Source organism: Spermophilus citellus (genome assembly GCF_964194105.1).
Source record: "Spermophilus citellus genome assembly, chromosome: 17".
NCBI lineage: Eukaryota > Metazoa > Chordata > Mammalia > Rodentia > Sciuridae > Spermophilus > Spermophilus citellus.
In genome coordinates this window covers 73,067,358-73,084,776 of record NC_138199.1, presented here as the reverse complement: position 1 = coordinate 73,084,776, position 17,419 = coordinate 73,067,358, and the positions used below count along the sequence as shown (strand labels likewise).

The 17,419-nt window shown below is 51.0% G+C and overlaps 1 protein-coding gene across 5 annotated transcripts in view; it reads right to left on the bottom strand.

Annotated features, from left to right (window-relative positions):
• The window catches only part of LLGL2 (LLGL scribble cell polarity complex component 2), a 39,156-nt gene that overhangs the window by 19,538 nt on the left and 2,199 nt on the right, over window positions 1–17,419 (bottom strand). For 3 of the 5 annotated variants that reach the window (XM_081272369.1, XM_081272372.1, XM_081272368.1), the window contains exon 2: window positions 7,622–7,726. In XM_081272369.1, coding sequence (XP_081128495.1) covers window positions 7,622–7,696 — 75 coding nt within the window. In that variant the 5' untranslated portion in view covers window positions 7,697–7,726. Of the gene's footprint in view, window positions 1–7,112; window positions 7,318–7,621; window positions 7,727–17,419 lie in introns of those variants that run through there. The other 2 variants (XM_081272371.1, XM_081272370.1) reach the window with 1 other exon arrangement.

The following is a 17,419-nucleotide window of genomic DNA, read 5'->3' as shown; positions in this document are numbered from 1 at the left end:
CCCACCTTGAACTGGCTAGATGAGCGGTCTTCTGCAACCCCAGCCCCAATAGAAAAGGGGCTGGGGTCAGGAGAAAGTTTCCAGTCTCCTTTTCAACTGTAAATCTTCTGAATCCCAAATAGAATCTAGCATTTTCAAGGAAAATTTATGTCTGAATTCAGATGGGCTATAAAGTATGAAATACACCCAGACCTCAAAAACTTAATATTAAAAAAAATACAGTAAAAAAATCTCATGGGGCTCTACTCAGTAGTAGAGCGCTTGCCTAGCACGTGTGAGGCCCTGGGTTTGACCCTCAGCACCACATAAAAAAACAAATAAATAAAGGTATTGTGTCCCACTACAAAAAAAAAAAAAAACTCATTAATTTATATTGCCTTCCTGTCAAAAGAACACTATTTTGGATATACTGGATTCAAGAGACTATATTATAAAATTAATTTCAAATGTTTATAAGATTTTATAATACAGCTTCTAGAAAATTTTTAATTACAAGGCTCATATTACAGTCCTGTTGCACCAATCATGGGACAACTCTGCTTCAGGGCATCAGGGCAACAGCAGGAAACTAAAGCCAAAGAAAAACAGTTCTGCAGCATTTTTTTTTTTTTTTTTTTTTTTTTTTTTTTTGGTGCTGGGGATCACCCCAGGAGCTTGCGCATGCTGGGCAAGTGCTCTACTGAGCAACAATTCCCAGCCCCAAATTTATTTTGAGACAGAGTCTCACTAAATTGCAAAGGCTAACCTCAAACTTGCGATCTTCCTGTCATAGCCTCCCCAGTAGCTGGGATTATGAGGTCTGGATCTGGAGCTTATTGTCAGGCTCCCAGGTCACAGATCCCATCAATTCACTGGCACTTCTCCGAACATCTCTCACTTGAGGCCCTCCTGCAGGTCAGTTTCTCTTCTCCAACTCACAAGAAGACAATGAAGTTGGGCCCATTCTTCCATCATGAACACGCATTCCTCAATTCCTTCAGTATCATGGGGACACTGTGGTCACCGCTCCTTCCCATCCCCTCTTTCTCTTGCAAAGGGCCATTCAGAACAGGCAGTAAGTCAGACTCACTAGGCTTCCACTCCCCTCCTGCCTCTTCACTTAGTAAGCCATTCTGCTCTTGGGTCTCAGCTCTCTCCCATCAACAGGATGATACCCTGACTATCCTGAGCAGGGCTGTCCTTGGTGGAACACAAGACCCTCAGGAAAGCCACCTAGGAGCCTGGAAGGCTCTGCTCAGCCACAGTGCACAGGCCTTGCCTCCGAAGCCCAGCTTCCTCTGCAGCATCCCTGCTGCATCTCCTGGGACACCTTACACAGACAACAGAGGGAGGATGAGGTTCCTTCAAGAGCAAAAGAAGGGGAGTGAGCCCAAGAGAGCGGGTTTGAATATAAGCAGTGTGGCTCTCTAGGGACCCCTCAGCTCAGGGCATGCAAATCGACCCATAAAACAGCTGTAGTTCCAGCAATTTAGGAGGCTGAAACAGGACAACCACTGTCTCCAAATAAAAAGGGCTAGGCTGGGGCTATAGCTCAGCTGGTACAGTGCTTGCCTTGCATGCACAAGGCCCTGGGTTCAATCCCAGCACCACACACACAAAATCCCGCACAAATCTCTAAATGAAGCAGTTTTCAGTACAGGGACCTGGGCTAGGCTGGAAGGTTTGAGAAGACTTTTTGGGACAGGGAAGGAGAAATCTGGATATGAAGACTGCGAGTGGCCAATCTATCAATCAATCAAAGGGTCAGGGAGAAGCTAGGGAAACCAGGTAAGGGAAGGAACCAAGTTCTGTCAGGCACCCCATCCCTGCCCCAGCTGTCCCAAACCAGTGTACCCTGCCCACACTTTTGTCCTCCCTCCCCCAACCCCTAACACCCTTTTAAGCTTCTCCACCATCACTGGAGTACAAGGTCCATGTGGATAGCAAACACCCAGCCTTGTTTAGGACCCTGGAAGAGGGAGTATGCAGATGGCCTCCCTCCAAGGAAGACGGACAGCCCTGAGCATCCATGTAGTCAAGAGGGGCAGGGGCTCAGCCTGAGGCAGCAGGCACAGCTCCTGGCAGGTGGGCACTGAATTCCCAGACCAGCCCTCCTGACCCAGGACCCCTGCTAACTCCAGCTAAGAATCCAAGGAGGCTGCCCAAAGCTCAACAGCCTTGGGAACATCCTCACCATCCCCCCACCCGAGCCCCCACGCTGCTACCTGGCTCAGGTGACCTCTACCAAGGGAGAAGAGAACAATGAGCCGTTGTGACAGGGAGTAGGGAAAGGAGAGCAAAAGAGGCGCAGAAGGCGCCAAACTGCAACCTTAGTGGGTGTGGGAGAGAAAGGCCATCTGTCTCCCCAGCTCCAGGATCCAGGTCCAGGTCCCCATAAGGGAAAAAAGTTCACAAAAGTTGTTTGTCAGAGACAGTGGGGGGGGCTGGGGATGTGGCTCAAGCGGTAGCACGCTCGCCTGGCATGCGTGCGGCCCGGGTTCGATCCTCAGCACCACATACAAACAAAGATGTTGTGTCCGCCGAGAACTAAAAAATAAATATTAAAAATTCTCTCTCTCTCTCTCTCTCTCTCTCTCTCTCTCCCTCTCCCTCTTAAAAAAAAAAAAAAAAAAGAGACGGTGGGGACCCTTGATCCTGCCCTCAGCCAGGGAGGGCCCCATCCAGGAGCAAGGACCTGAGGAGTCCTGATAGTTGTCAGGGACCAGAGCCCCAGGAGGCTGTGCAGGGCCACAGGGGCACACCCACCAGGCTGGCTAGGTGGCTCTCCCGATACTGGGTGTGGTCCAGCTCAGATTCCTTGCAGTTGGCAAGCAACCTGGCCCTCCCTGTGTGGCTGTCACCTAACACCAGGGGCCCAGCCTTTGGAAAGCCAAGACAAAACAATCTGGCCCTGGGCAGGGGCAATTGGTCAGGAACACACTGTGTGTTCAGGCTCTGGGCAGGAAGGTCCTGGGCAGCCACCTCTGCAGGCTCACCCTCATGGGCGTGGCTGGCTCAAATGTGCTCAGGTTTCACTAGGGAGGTGAGCAAGTCCAAGCTGTATTCAAGGAAAGGGTTTTACTTTGCCAAACAAGTTCCCTTCCCCTCGTCACTTCCTTCCCACTGAGGAAGTGCTCCCTCATTAGGTCCCCAATGGCCCTGTCAGCCGACCCATTTATCTCCTCATGCGTCCTGAAGACCTAACACACATGGTAAATGACCATTTTATAAGTGAAAACTGAAGTTCAGAGAGGTGAAATAACCAACCTAAGGCCACACAGCCTGGACAGAAACGTCCTCATCCCTAGTCAGTATCTGCTGGAATATGCTCAGGCTCTGCAAGCCCTGGAGGCCTGTTTCTTCACCTGTGGAGTGGGGACAGCATCTGTCTCTGAGTCATCATGAGGATGAGATCAATGACAAGGCAAATCTTGCTATGGTCTTAACAGTGTGCCGGGCACCGTTTTAAGCAATTAAACTCAGCACACCAGCCTGGACATAGGAGCCGTCATGATGCTCATTTTACAGATGAAGAAATGGAGGAGCAGAGAGGCTCAGTAATATGTCCATGACCACAAAATAAAAAGGCAGCAGAGCTGGGTCTGAGATCCAAGTCATCTGGCTCTAAGTCCCCTCCCCTCATCACCATACCCAGTCCCCTGATGCCTGGCACACAGCTCTTGCTGAACTGGAGCTGTCCCTCTGGCAGCCAGCCTCTAGCAAAGTTCAGAGACTCTGGTCACAGTCACAACTACTGCCCAGGTATATGCAGCTCTCAGGACTAGGGCAATGTCCCTGCTCTGAGGTATCTTGCAGGTAATGGGCAGAAAGGAGTTTGGCCAGAAGGTGCTAGAAGGAAAAGCCCAGAACTGGATTAGAAGCTGGTATCTGCAATCTGTTTGGGGATAAGCCTGAGATGGTGCCACCGTCATCCCCACCACACAGTCCCTTGCAGAATGGTCTTCAGGATGCAGTCCTCAGAAGAGGTGGGCAGAGTCCCCAGGCATAGACATTCTCCACGAGGCTGACTCTCGCCTGCATCTAACCTACGCTAGCGGCCCACATGCTACTCAAGGTCCAGCTCTGTACTGAATGCTGGACCCTCCCTCAGCTGAGGTCCTCAGGCTCCCCAAATCCAACCTCAAGCCAATGACACCCATAGAGCCTGGCTGGTGGAGGCTGGAGCCACCAGTAATGTCCAGCACCTCAGTGCCTGCAGGGATCCACTGAGTCCTCACACCAACTCTGTGGACTGGCTTCTAGGATCATCTCTGGTCTAGAGGTGTGTGACCTGCCCAAGGTCATGCAGTTGGGGAACCAGGCAGCCAGGTACCAAGGATAACACTAACCACGAATTCTGTGAATAGAGTTCATTGTTGTTTCTATTCTGACCAGATCCAAACCATCAACACGTATCACTTTCTTTCAGACTTGCCCCTGGGCTCCCCCTCCCAGCACCTGGCACCACTACTCCCAGCACAGACACCACAGCCATCCTGACCCGCCTCCCTGCCCTGTGCTCTGCCTCCTCCCTCCACACTGCCTCTGTCACCAGGCCAATAAATCTCATGTCCTGAAGAGTGCCCTGTCCCAGCCACTCCCAACCAGGAGCAACTGCATTCAATGTCTGGAAACACTGGGGGCTGTCACACTTGGGGGTGGCACAAATGGCATCCGGTGGGTAGGATCCGGGATCATGCTAGGCATCCTACAATGCTTGGAACAGCCCTGCAGCAGTGATGATCCTAGAAGCCAGCCCACAGAGTTGGTGTAAGGACCCAATGGATCGCTCAGACACTGAGGTGCTGTCATGGCCGGTAGCCCCAGTCTCTGCCAGCTGTTGCCAGTGCAGGGTTGAAAAGCCTTGCTCTTGCCTTGCCTTTCAACCTGCTTCCTCTGGATTGTCCCTGGGATGTCTCCCAGCTGCTGAGTTTACCTGTTTCACTCAATAAGTGAAAATGTCCCCAGTGTCAGCTTTTCTAAATTATCGACAGGATTGCTCACTTCCCTGCTCAAAATCCAGGCCCAGGACTGGGGTTGTAGCTCAGTGGTAGATCACTTGCCTTGCATGTGTGAGAAACTGAGTTCTAAACTCAGCACCACATAAATAGAGATATTGTGTCCCTCTACTACAACATCATCATCCAGGCCCAGACTCCAGGTTCTGGCCTCCCTTCTGTCCCACAGGCCCTGGGGAAGCCTGGGGCTAGGGAGGGCCTACCATGGGTAGGACCACGCCAGGTCCCAGATCCTCCAGGAAGTGGCCTCACCTTCTAGTGCTACCCTTCTGGCTCCCAGAGCCTGAATGAGACTTATTTATGACTCCCTACTCTCTCACCAGCCCTCTCAGAGTCTCCCCTTCCTTCTCACTAGAAGACATGGAATTCCAGGCCATCAGTCTACTGCCCTTCCTAATTCCTGAAGGGCAAAGGCACCATCACCTGAGATTGCTAGTCCCCAGACTTAGGGAGTATACCTAGTAGGTGCTCAATGCACATTTCCTGCATGTGAATGGAAGGAGGAGGCAGAGAAGGCAGGAAGAATTCTAGAAGCCTCACCTACCCCATGTCACATCTGGGGGTGGGTTTCTTAAGTTTGGGGATGACCAGTGGGGAATAGGAATTATGAAGGGAAATATCCTCCACTCCAACCTCACCCTGGCCTCATCCACTGCACAGAGGAACTTGGAGTGGGGGTTAATCCTTTTGCTGAGCCTATCAGGTTTCTGCTAGAATTGGCCATCTTTTCCAAGTGAGAGATCCTAGCATCATCAAGGGGGACAGAAGCACATGGGGTCAACCAGGTGCTCTGGTAGACGCTGAGGTTTTGAGACCCATATCTGGCACCCAACCTGGCTCTCTCAGGAGTAAGGATGGCAGGCCCCAAGTATCATGAGATTCCCCTATTCCCAGAACATGCACCCTCATTTTCTATGACCCAAAGCAAGCCACAGAGAGGAGCATTCACTTGGAAAAGCTCTGATTCCAGAGGAAAATAGCCTTGCCACAGCTCCTTGGTGACCCCTTCCCCTGCAGTCAAGAAAACCAGGGGAAAATGGCAAGGCATGCTGGGCTTCCTGACCCACTCTCCCTATACAGCAGGATCTAGAGGGAAATCGTCACCCAAAGCCCCCGGTAGCTAACACTCCCGGGCCACTTAGCCTAGGTAACTGAAGTTATCTGGTTACACATAAAGTCCCTATACAGCAGGATCTAGAGGGAAATCGTCACCCAAAGCCCCCGGTAGCTAACACTCCCGGGCCACTTAGCCTAGGTAACTGAAGTTATCTGGTTACACATAAAGTCCCTAATGAGCCTGTGGTATGGTGTGGATGACGGGCACATTGTCTTGCAGCTTGTAGGCAAAGCTGGCTTTGAAGCGGTCATCCTTTTCCACATTCTCAGACCCACAAAAAGCCGACTAAAGAGAATTCCTCATTTTCCACAAGGAGAGGTGCCTTTTCCCAACTATCCAGTCCAATATCCACTGTTTCCTTTTCTGAGAAAGAAAACCCCAAACTGAAGCCCCTAAAACAAGTCAGATCCAGCTGGGGAAGTGACTCAGTGGTAGAGCACTTGCTTAGTATGCCAAAGTCCTGCATTTTTTTTTTTTGAGAATTTTTAATATTTATTTTTTAGTTCTCGGCGGACACAACATCTTTGTTGGTATGTGGTGCTGAGGATCGAACCCGGGCCGCACACATGCCAGGCGAGCGCGCTACCGCTTGAGCCACATCCCCAGCCCAACAAAGTCCTGCATTTTGAGGCTAAGGATTCTAACTCCAGCACCATTAAAAAAAAAAAAAAAAAAGCCAGAATTCCACCTATGGGCATGTCCTGGAGGGTCAGCCACCCTGAGGGAGAGCATCATGGTGTACTCCCTGCAGGCCACTGGGGGCAGAGATCAAAGCAGAGGGCAGAAGGCTAATTACCCCCAAACAGCTCCAGATTGCTAGGTGGCACTGGTGAGGAGCTAAGCCACGCGGAGAGCCTCCTGTTTACAGGCCGGAGCTGGTCTTCTCAGCACCCATGAACAAGCCTTGTGAAACTTCCAGGGCCTTAGGAGCAAAATTGGGGTATCCAAAAGCCAAATCTGGCTCATTCTCTTCACCATCCCTTCTCTCTCACACAGACCTGGAGCCCACCAGAAGGAATCAGGTGGTCAGCCTTCAGGAAAAGTTGTGTTTTTCTTTGGGGGCAACTTGAGGATGAAGGGGACAGCCATGGCCTGTGCTTCCTGGGCCCCAAGGGCCCTGGTATCCCAGGAACATTATTATACTTTGCAGAGTTGGGTCAATGTCCTTTCATCTTTTTCTGTTCCTAAGCTTCCTTGGCAGCCCTGTGACAAGGTAGATAGGGCAGACTGTTTTACGCCCATTTCACAGGAGGGAAAACTCAGGCTTGATGGAGTGACACAGAGGTCACACAGCCAGCAAGAGACCAGGACAAGGAATCCCAGCTCCCGGCATCCCACTGCCCTTGCCCAGGAATGCCCTGTAACCACACTGTTTCCAAAGTCAGATTTCCAAGGGGGCCCTCTAGGCAGTACCCAGTAAGCACCTTCAACCAGGTGAAGGAAACCTGACCCCAGCCCCAGCCTCAGCCCTGGGAGGAACCGAGGTCTCCTGCTTCCCTTTACTTACCTTGTTAAACTGGAAAAGGTCCCGCTTGAGCCTCTCCCTCGCAGGGTCGTGTCCCGGTCTTAGGAACCGCCTCATCTTGCTTAGTTTATGGCCCCTGCCTGAGACCTGCAGAAACCAAAGGGGATGCTGAGCCCTGGCTGCCTCAGGCCTCTCTCAAGCCCAGCTTCAGTGGTGGCTTCCTGTGCTCATCCACAGTGTGGTCCAGGGGAAGTGGGAGAGACCTGGGGACCGGGGCCCCAGCCTGTTCCTGACTGGTTAATGCTCTAATGTGGCCCAGGCTTATAATGGGAGCAGAAGCTGGGGGAAGAAGCCATTTAGCCTGGCTTTATAGGAACAAGGAGGGCCAGTAGGCCCCGAGGTTAATTAGTTTAATTGTTAACCTGTTTTCTGAAAACCATAAAACTTGGCTGACCAGAAAGGGAAACTTCACAAACCACCCTCCAGAGCCAGTGGGAAGAAGGAAATGCAAAGGCTGTCCTCCCACCCACAGAGCAGAGCTCTAAGGGACTGGGGAGAGGCCTGGAGCAATTCCAGGCCAGAACACAGCAGGACAACCTGGGGCCAGCACACCTGAGCCACCTATCCTTCTAATTTCAGGGAGGCTCTCAAGGGGCTCTTGCTTGGTTTTTTTCCAACTAGCCCCAGTAATGAGGACCTGGTGGAGAGGAGAAGGCAATGTGCTCAGTCAGGGGTGCTGGTCCAGCCACTGGTGCTTGGGACCCAGGTCCAATCCCAGGGGGCTGCTAGGGTCTCTGTGGCAGGCGGTACCCCAGCCTTCCTGCTGATTTCTGCATCATCTTGTCTGTGGCTCTCCCAGTTCCAGCTCCCCTGGGATCTGATGGGGCAGGCTCAGAAGGGCTCCTTTTCCCGGGGGCTCAAGTGGAACATAATCAGAAAAGAAATCTGCACCTAATAAATAAACCAGCTCAAAGCCCCCAAACCATCCGCCCACCAAAGAAAGCATTCCCAGCCCAAGAGGAAACTATTTCTGGATTATCCTTGGGGGAAGGGGAAAGTTCCAGTTTCCGGCTTCCAGCAGCAGGGCCTCCTACTGACCACAAGACACCAAGGCCTGTCTCTGGGAACATAGGGGCACAGGCCCACCCTGGAAATGGCACCATTCATTTCACTAGATTATAAAGGGAAGGCAAGCAGATCCTAACCCAGAGAAGCTTGATCTGGGCAGGGCAGGTAGAGACAGGCCAGCTCAGTGTGCTAAGTGTTCTGAATAGGGCAGACAGAGGGCATAGTCCACACAGGGGAGGGGGGTTTCGATGCCGAAGCCTGGAAGTTTTGGCTTCTAACGTGACAAAAATTAAAAACGAGACTGGGGATGTAGTTCAGTAGTACAGAACTTGTCTGGAATGTGCAAGGTCCTGGGTTCAATCCCCAGTGGGAGGGGGGCACCAGGTCAGGACTTTGCATATCAAAAAACCTTATGGATCTAAAACTGGGGCTTCTTAGAGGCAACCCCTCACAGCATGCAATATGCATGTCAGAGTTGGGGGTTTTCTGGCCAGGAACTAGGGCTTGCAAAGGCAGAAGCCTACCCCCAGCACAAGTGAAAGGATCAGTTACCTCCAAACCAAACACCTGTGACCAGTTTTCCAAGACAACCACAAGACCACTGCTCTCGGTGGGGGCTAAGGGGGAGGTGTGTGGGGGCACCAGACTGCAGCGAAGCCTCCCATTCCTGAGGGAGTGCAGGCAGCTGGGAAAGTCCTGGTGCCCACTTGATCTGAGGCCCCGCAGCAGGCCAGAGAACACACATGAGAGCCTTGGGGGCTCCTGGGATTGGAAGTGAAAACAGACTCAGGCAGTGATCTCTGCCTCTGGACAAACAGCTGAGCTGCGGCACATTCCAGCCCAGCCATGGGGGAGGGTGTTAGCCCTGGGCTCCAGGAGAGCTGGCTCTCCCACCCCTGGGCCGAGGTCATTGGGTCAGAATCTCCAGGAAGCTGGGAGTGACTGCCTGGAGGAGGAGAAGGTACTCAGACTCCAGGGAGGGGACAAGAGGCCACAGGGCCATCTGTGCCAAGGACCCCACACAGCTTAAAGGTGAAGGGTGGGTGGAGGGAGGAGGAGGGGAAGAACACCCAGCCATCCACCCAAATGCCCCCCAAGCACCTGACACACAATGGGCATTGTACTAGACCCCCTGTGTGATACTGTCATTACATTTAAAAAATTTTTGCTCAGGTGATCTGTACGCATTGTAGAAAAAGCAAATTATACAGAGGAGAAAACCCTCCCTGAATCTGATCAGCCTGGGTGGTGTGCTGGTACATGTCCTGACCACCTCTGCACTCCTCATCTGAGTTTGTGAATGTGGCTCACTCAACATCTTGGCAGGAAGTTACCTGAAAGGAAGTGGAATGTCCCCATTTAGATAAGGAAAACAAGAACCGGAGCTGTGGGACTTGTCCAAGGTCACCAATAGGAAGTGGCAGAACTCAGCTCTGACCCAAGGTCTGGCTAACTCCCCAATCAAAGGGCCTGGAAGGCAGTGGAGGCTGGCTACTGCAGGGGAGGAAATGCCCAATTATGTCCCTGCAGTTGAAAGGCAGGGACACTGGGCATCTTCCCTCTGGCCAGCAGCTCTGCACCAACCAAGCAGTTTGAGGCTGGGAGCCTGGCCACTACTTCCAGGGTGCTCATGAGATCTGGTTAGGCAGGGCTGGATGGCCTCACTGCTCATTCCATGGTATCTGGACCTCCCACTGGTCTGAAGCCAGAGCCAGAGCCAGAACCAAAGCAGGGCAGGCCCAGCACCTAGCCCTCAGTGTAGCCTCCCAACAGAGAAACTGCCCATGTTAAGGCAGGAAACCACACCCCCTTCTTGAGGGGGATAGGTTTGGGCCTGGCTAAACTGACCTCCAGGCAGCCCCTCAACGACACCCACCCCAAACAAGGAAATTCTGTGGAGAAGCCCAGAAAGCCAGGCCCAGCTTCCATACTGCCTGGTGTGGAATAAATCTGCCTGCTCAGTCCACTCCTAGGACCAGGGAACGTAAAGCAAACAACCTTGCTCAGGTCCTCTGAAAGAAGGAGCAGGGCCAAATGCAGAGTGCCTGGCATAGCACTTGGCACAGAGCAGGCCTTGTCTTGGGGTGCCACTGTTATGGGAGGGGTAACTTTTAAGAAGACAAGTCACTCAATAGGATGAATTTTTTGTGGGGGGTGCTGAGGATTGAACTCAGAGGCACTTAACCACTGAGCCTCATCCCTAGTCCCCCTTTTTTATTTTTTATGAGACAGGGTCTCACTAAGTTGCTTAGGGCTTCACTAAGTTGCTGAAGCTGGCCTTAAATTTGCAATCCTCCTGCCTCAGTCTCCCAAGCTGCTGGAATTATAGGAGTGTACCACCATGAAGCAGGAAGCAGGAGGCAGCTGTCTCAGTGAGTTTTGTCCCTTCTCTCACTATAGCATCTTCAGTGCACAGGGTGAGCCTCACTCCTAAACTGCTGAATGAATGAATGGACGTGGAAGAAGCAAAGTCTCTGCTCTCTGAACTGGAGGAAGCTTAGGTTGTAGTAAGATTTGCAGGCAGAGTGGTTTGGGCAGCAGAGCAGCAGTTGTGAAGCCTCAGGTCAGAGCAAGCTTGCAGATTCCAGGAGCATGAAGACAAGTCAGGGCCACGGAGAGACCCACACAAATGACATGGGAGAGATGAGGGTCAAAGGTGGGGCCTCTAGAGACACAGTGAGGAATTCCAGTTTGACCCCACTGGGAGCCACTGACAGGACTGAGCAGGGGCCTATGTGGACTGCCAAGCCCGGCTCCAAGCCACATCCCCTCGACTTGGCCCTGTGCTGGCTGCCCCACCTACTCAGCCCTACCTCCCCAACATACCCTCACTGTGGTCTCTGAGCTGCTGCTTGTCCTTTCCAGGAACACATCAAGTTACCGTCCAAAAGGTCATCCATCTGAACCTGTCCTGACCATTCTCACTGTGTTCCCCCTGCATTCAATGGCACCTTGAGCTCAAATGATCCCTTAAAACTGTGTGGAGCTGGACATGGTAGTCCAAGTTTGGGGCCAGCCTGGGTGACCTGGTAAGATTCTGTCTCAAAATCAAAAAAAAAAAAAAAAAAAAAAAAAAGAAAGAAAGAAAGAAAAAAAGAAGGAAAGAAAGAAAAGAAACACCTGTTGTGGATAGGAACACCATCAATCTCCACAAACATTTACCCTAGCCTTAGTAAGCTACTGGGAAAATAGAGAAGTGGCCTAAATGGCCAATGACACAGGACAGGTGAACTGTGCACAGCCCCATGATAGAGGGATTGCTGTAATGGAAAGGGCATATGACCCTTCAGGGAGAAGGAAGCCTATGTACGAGGCTTCTGTGAGCCAGGTAGAGTCTATCTTTAATATTTTACATACAGTGGGGTGTGGTGTGCATACCTGAATACCAGCTACTAGGGAGACTGGGGCAGGAGTATCACAAATTCAAGGCCAGATTGGCAATTTAGCAAGACTCCCAGCACTTAGCAAGACCTTGTATCAAAATTAAAAAATAAAATAAGGGCTGGGGATGTGGCTCAAGCGGTAGCGCACTCGACTGGCAAGCGTGCGGCCCGGGTTCGATCCTCAGCACCACATACAAACAAAGATGTTGTGTCCGCTGAAAACTAAAATAAATAAATATTAAAATCTCTCTCTCTCTCTCTCCTCTCACTCTCACTCTCTCTTTAAAAAATAAAATAAAATAAATAGGGGTAGGGATATAGCTCAGTGATAGCGTGTCCCTGGGTTCAAGATCCAGTACTGGGGGAACAAAAGGTTCATATGTAAACTATATAAACTACATTCTGCAAGGGTTATGGGATTAGTGGTGATTCTTTTCTTATGGTTTCCCGCCACTTCTGCAGGGTAGATAAGAGGATCAGATGGGAGAGGGATGAAGCCCCAGACAGTGGCCAGGTGTGAGAGTGGGCCTAACTTCTGTTGGTGGCATCACTCAGCTGTCTGAGGGCACAGACACACATGTTTATCTGAATGGGGAGGGACACCACATGTAGAATCTGAACAGGTACAAAAGCTAAGAAAGCCAGGTACTCAGGTGGGTGAAACCAACTACTAAGAGGGACGTGGAAAAAGAAGCAAGTTCCAGAGCCTCACAGGCTGAGGAGCCCCAGATCCCCAGGTTCAACACCAGGAAGGGTACAGGGCAGGCACTGGGGAGTCTACTTTGACACGGGGCTTCCTAAGAAGAAATACCTCTCCATCCCAGCTTCTAAAGATTACCCAACCTTGGGCTCCATCCCTGCACATCACAAGTTCTTTCCATGACCAGGCCAACCTCTGAGCTATGTTCCTCCTTTGTTCCTACAGGGCCAGGCACCCAGGGCTTAGGAAAGATTCACTGACCTGGGGTTGATCCCCATCTATTTCCTACACAAGTCTGTGCCTTGTGTGTAGAATTAGCCTGAGAGTTCCCTGTAAACAGCTGATCCAGCATTTGCCTTCTCTTCTCAAAGCTCCAATCACCCCCTCACTGCCACCAGCCAGCAGAACATTCCTGGGTCTAGGTTGGGTCTTCCCACACTCTGATGACCTGCAAAAAAGAGGGAGCCCTCTGCTTGGAGATAGGCTAGAAAATTCATACCCTGTCTTCCCTTCCCATCCTCTGCCTGGACACCACGTTACCTCTGGGACACATGTTAACCTCCCCACCAAGACTAGCAGAGGCAGAGAGAATAACTGCATAGGGTGGGTTTGTCTTGGGCTCCTTGCTTTAAGGGGCAGACCTGACTGTGCCCCAGGGAAGAAGGAAGGGATGGGTCGCCTGGCTACTCCCTGATGGCACTGTTAGTGTACCTGAGCTAATCTGCCCCTATGATCCCAAGGTGTTGTCAGGCTGAACTGTCCTAGAGGTGTGGGACGATCCAGCACCCCAGAAGGACCCTTGACAGCCCAGGAATTTCAGTTGATCTCCCAAGGAAGTCCACAACCAAGGTGGAATTCAAGACTCCTGGGTTGGCCCATGGGAGAGCAGACTCCCTCTCCCCGGAGCCACACCCAGCATCACCCTCCTGCTCTCTAGGAATGCACCACATAGAATTACAAACCCTCCCCTCTTCTCCCCTTTGCTCAGGCTCCCCACAGCCTGTTACTAATCAAGAAGCTGCCCTTGCTTCCCCGACATCCTGTGTGAGGTCTGTGTGTGGCTTTGGCCTCCTGTTTGGCGGATGTGAGAACACCCCTGCACCTCCTATTGACGGGAGTGGCAGGGCAGGGCTGTAAGCCACTGGGGCAGCTGCTGACTGCTCAGTTTCTGTCCCTGCCTACTCAGATGCCCATAGCCGCTTTGCTAGGGTCCATGTTCCCTTGAAAAACCCAATCTCCCAGCAGCAAGGAAACCTGGGCTGAATCACACCTACATGGAGAACACAGGCGCAGGTGAAGGGACCAGATTAACTGTTCACTAATGTCTTACGAAATAAAAATCACTGAGCACTATGACCAGATACTACTTTAGACGATTCCCATGCATTTTCTTTTTTCTTTCTTTCTTCCTTCCTTCCTTCCTTCCTTCCTTTCTTTCTTTCTTGTACTGGGGATTGAATCCAGGGGTGCTTTACCACTGAGCTACATCTCCAGCAATTTTTGCTTTTTTGATTTTGAGACAGGGTTTCATTAAATGTCTTACAGCCTCGATAAGTTGCTGAGGCTGGCCTTGAACTTGAAATCCTCCTGCCTCAGCCTCCCAAGCTGCTGGGATTCAGGCATCTCATTTAATTCTTCCAATAACTTATGAAATAATTGATTCAAGGTGGCATCAAGCCCCCAGTGAATCCAAGTTGCAGCTTGAAGTCTGATCTGAGTCCAGAATCCTCTATTCATTTCCAGCAGCTCTCCTGGGACACAAGTAGGCTGGATGGCGTCAGCCTCCAACCCCATCTCTGTCCACCTATGGAGCTACAATCCTATCCATCCCACAACCCTGAGAGAGTTCTCCCACTGGGCCCAGGTTCCTCCTGAAGACTTTCCTCCATTATCCTTCCTGGGCCCATGAGTGGGGCAGGAGGTGGGAATGCACACATTCCCATGTGGCAGCTTCAGCCCCCTCTGTCATCCTACACCAGACTATAGGCCAGTTAGATGTGGCCAAATGCTAGAAGAAGCAAAACCATCGGAGAAGCAGACAACTTGCTGGGGGTTGGGGTGGGTGGACTGTTCAGCCCATACAGTCCAGCCCCATCCTAGGGCCTCCTACCTGCCCTGAAACTTGAACAGCTGTTTCAAGGAACTGCCAGGAGATGTCAGCTGCAGAACGGAGGGACTGTGCCACAGTTTAATCCCCAGCAACTCATGGAAGGCATTCAAATTATTTTATTTCAAGAACTCTCTCATCTCCAAGTCTTTGCTCAAATGTCCCCTTCCTGCTGAGATTCAGCCTGACTACCTTTTAAAGCTGCAACCCACCACCATGGGGAATCCCAGCCCCTGCTCTAGCTCTTTTAACCCACAACTTATATCACCAATTATTGTGTTATTTATTACTTATCTTTATTTTCTGTTACACATGTGCCCCGCTCTAGAAAGTTCCATGATGACAGAGACATTTTAAGGATTTCATCCCAGTATCTAGAACAATGTTGGGCCCTCAACAAGCACCGCTAAATACCTGTTAAATCAATGAATAAACAGCTGGACAGCACAGAATCAACCAGGTCTTCTCCAGTCATCGACTCCAAAGAACACTAAGGTGGGACCTATAGGTCCTCAGAAAACTACCCTTACCATGTTCTCAAGACCTGTGTCAAGGTCAGGGCCATGTGGATGTCATCAAGGTACCCTGCTAGAGATATCTTGGTGGTTACTGCCTTGGACCAATACTCCAAGACACCAAGCTCCTTTGAAAGGAGAATCCCAGATTTTTTATTATTAAATATCAGCACTATTTACTAGAGCCAAATAGATCTGTGCCTGATGTCCCTTTTGTCAAACCCTGGGAACACTGAGTCAGGTGCCTCAAGAAATGGCTCTAGTCTCTGCCGAATTCCTGAAGGGTAGAGTCAGGTACCTTGCAGGTTCCCTGTCCCCACACCCAAAGAAGCCTCTCCTACTCAAGAATTCATCATAGTTCCTGGGAAGGGGAAGGAGTGGGGTGACTCTTCAAAGAATCAGTTTCCTCTGAGGCAGGGCAAGGAGCAAAAGCCACCCCAGGAGGTAACCACAGGGCACAGCAAGTGGGGAGCTCCCTGGGATCCAGAGCTGGGTACAGTAAGCAGGGTCCCCCTCTCCCTGGGGAACACCATCTTCTACGCTGTACCCTGTTTCTCCCTGCACACTGCACCTGGGCAGAGGAAAACAAAGTTGCCAAGCCTATCTGGCATGCCTCAGCCAGGAAGAGCCCCAACAGCATTACTGCCCAAGTGAGATAAGAGGGCCTCTCAGAGCTGAGTACTGAGAATTCCCAAGTCCAGGCCACCAGTGTGCTCCAAATAGCCAGCCAGAGAAGCCACCCTGGCCTTGTGGGCCTCCACTCTGGCCCCCAACTCTGGTATCTCACTGGCTGCTCCTGATTCATCTGGAAAGACCATACAGCTCAGTCTCCCATGCTGCTCCTGGAGGCTCTTGTTAGGGATGTTCAGGTGTCCCAGTGGATAGTAGGAGGTCACAGGCTGATGGCAGAGGGTTCAAGCTTTCATTTTCCATGTATCACTTTCCCTCCCAGAAGGAGAGTCCAGGGGCCAGAAAGCCTGGCAGGAGAGGACACCTCCTCCCTGAGTGAGGTTGGAAGGGAGCACTATGGAATTTCCAATCTCCTTAAGGACCACAGAGCAGCACAGGAATGTGCTGCCCCGCCTCCTTCCACCCCCAATAGGATATAGAGAGTGCACAGCGGGAGCCCTCCAGGCCTGCGGGAGCAAAACAGATTAGACTTTGCACTCAGGAAAGACCCTCCATCAACCCTCACTCCTGGCTCACCTAAGGAGCAAGGGAAATAAGAGGAGCAACGGGAACAGAATGTCAGGTGAGGAGAGGCCCCTGCCCAATTCCTGAAAAGTATCTCAGAGAAACAGTTCTGACCTCCAGAGACTTTTTAAAAGACCACAAAATCATGGTCCCTCGGCTGATTTCTGGACAGAGAAACAAATTCCCTCAATCCATTAGGTACTTCCAAGAGGTCCAGGTGTCTACTCAAAGGCCTGTGAGTGACTGACACTTTTTATACTTCCTGGGGAAGCAATGAGGTCCTAGTCCTTGGGTGCCTACTATGCAGCAGGCCACACATGCTCATATATTCACCTTGTCAGCAACATCTGCAAAAACAAGGCTTGACATGGTTAAGTGACTGAGCTAAGGTCACACAACAAGAACTTGACAAAGCATGATTCAAAACCACTTGTGTTTGACACTAAAAATCTTAATGAACATCGACTGCCAAAGGACCATCAGGAAAGAAGAATCTTTTTCTGCATTACTTTACCCTTTCTAAATTCTTTCATTTGTTTCACTGTGAGCCCTGATTCCCTTTTCTGTTTTTAAATGAACAGAGGTTATCCCAGACTATCAACCCTTTCTTCTTTTAATATTGTGGTCTATTAAAAACTCACTGTTACTTTAATATAATTAAAATTACACTAATCTGCCACCCAAGGAGAAATTCGGTTCCCTTTCAGATGCAGAATAACCCCAGATCCTAGAAACACTGTTCAAGGGCCCTCAAAGGGACTGTTCCAGGCTAACTTCAGAGAAGAGAACCACTATCTGGTCAAAGCCAGAAGCTGGGTTTGAGTCCTGACTGCCTCAAGCAAGCTCTGTGATGACTTAGGAAACTACACTCAG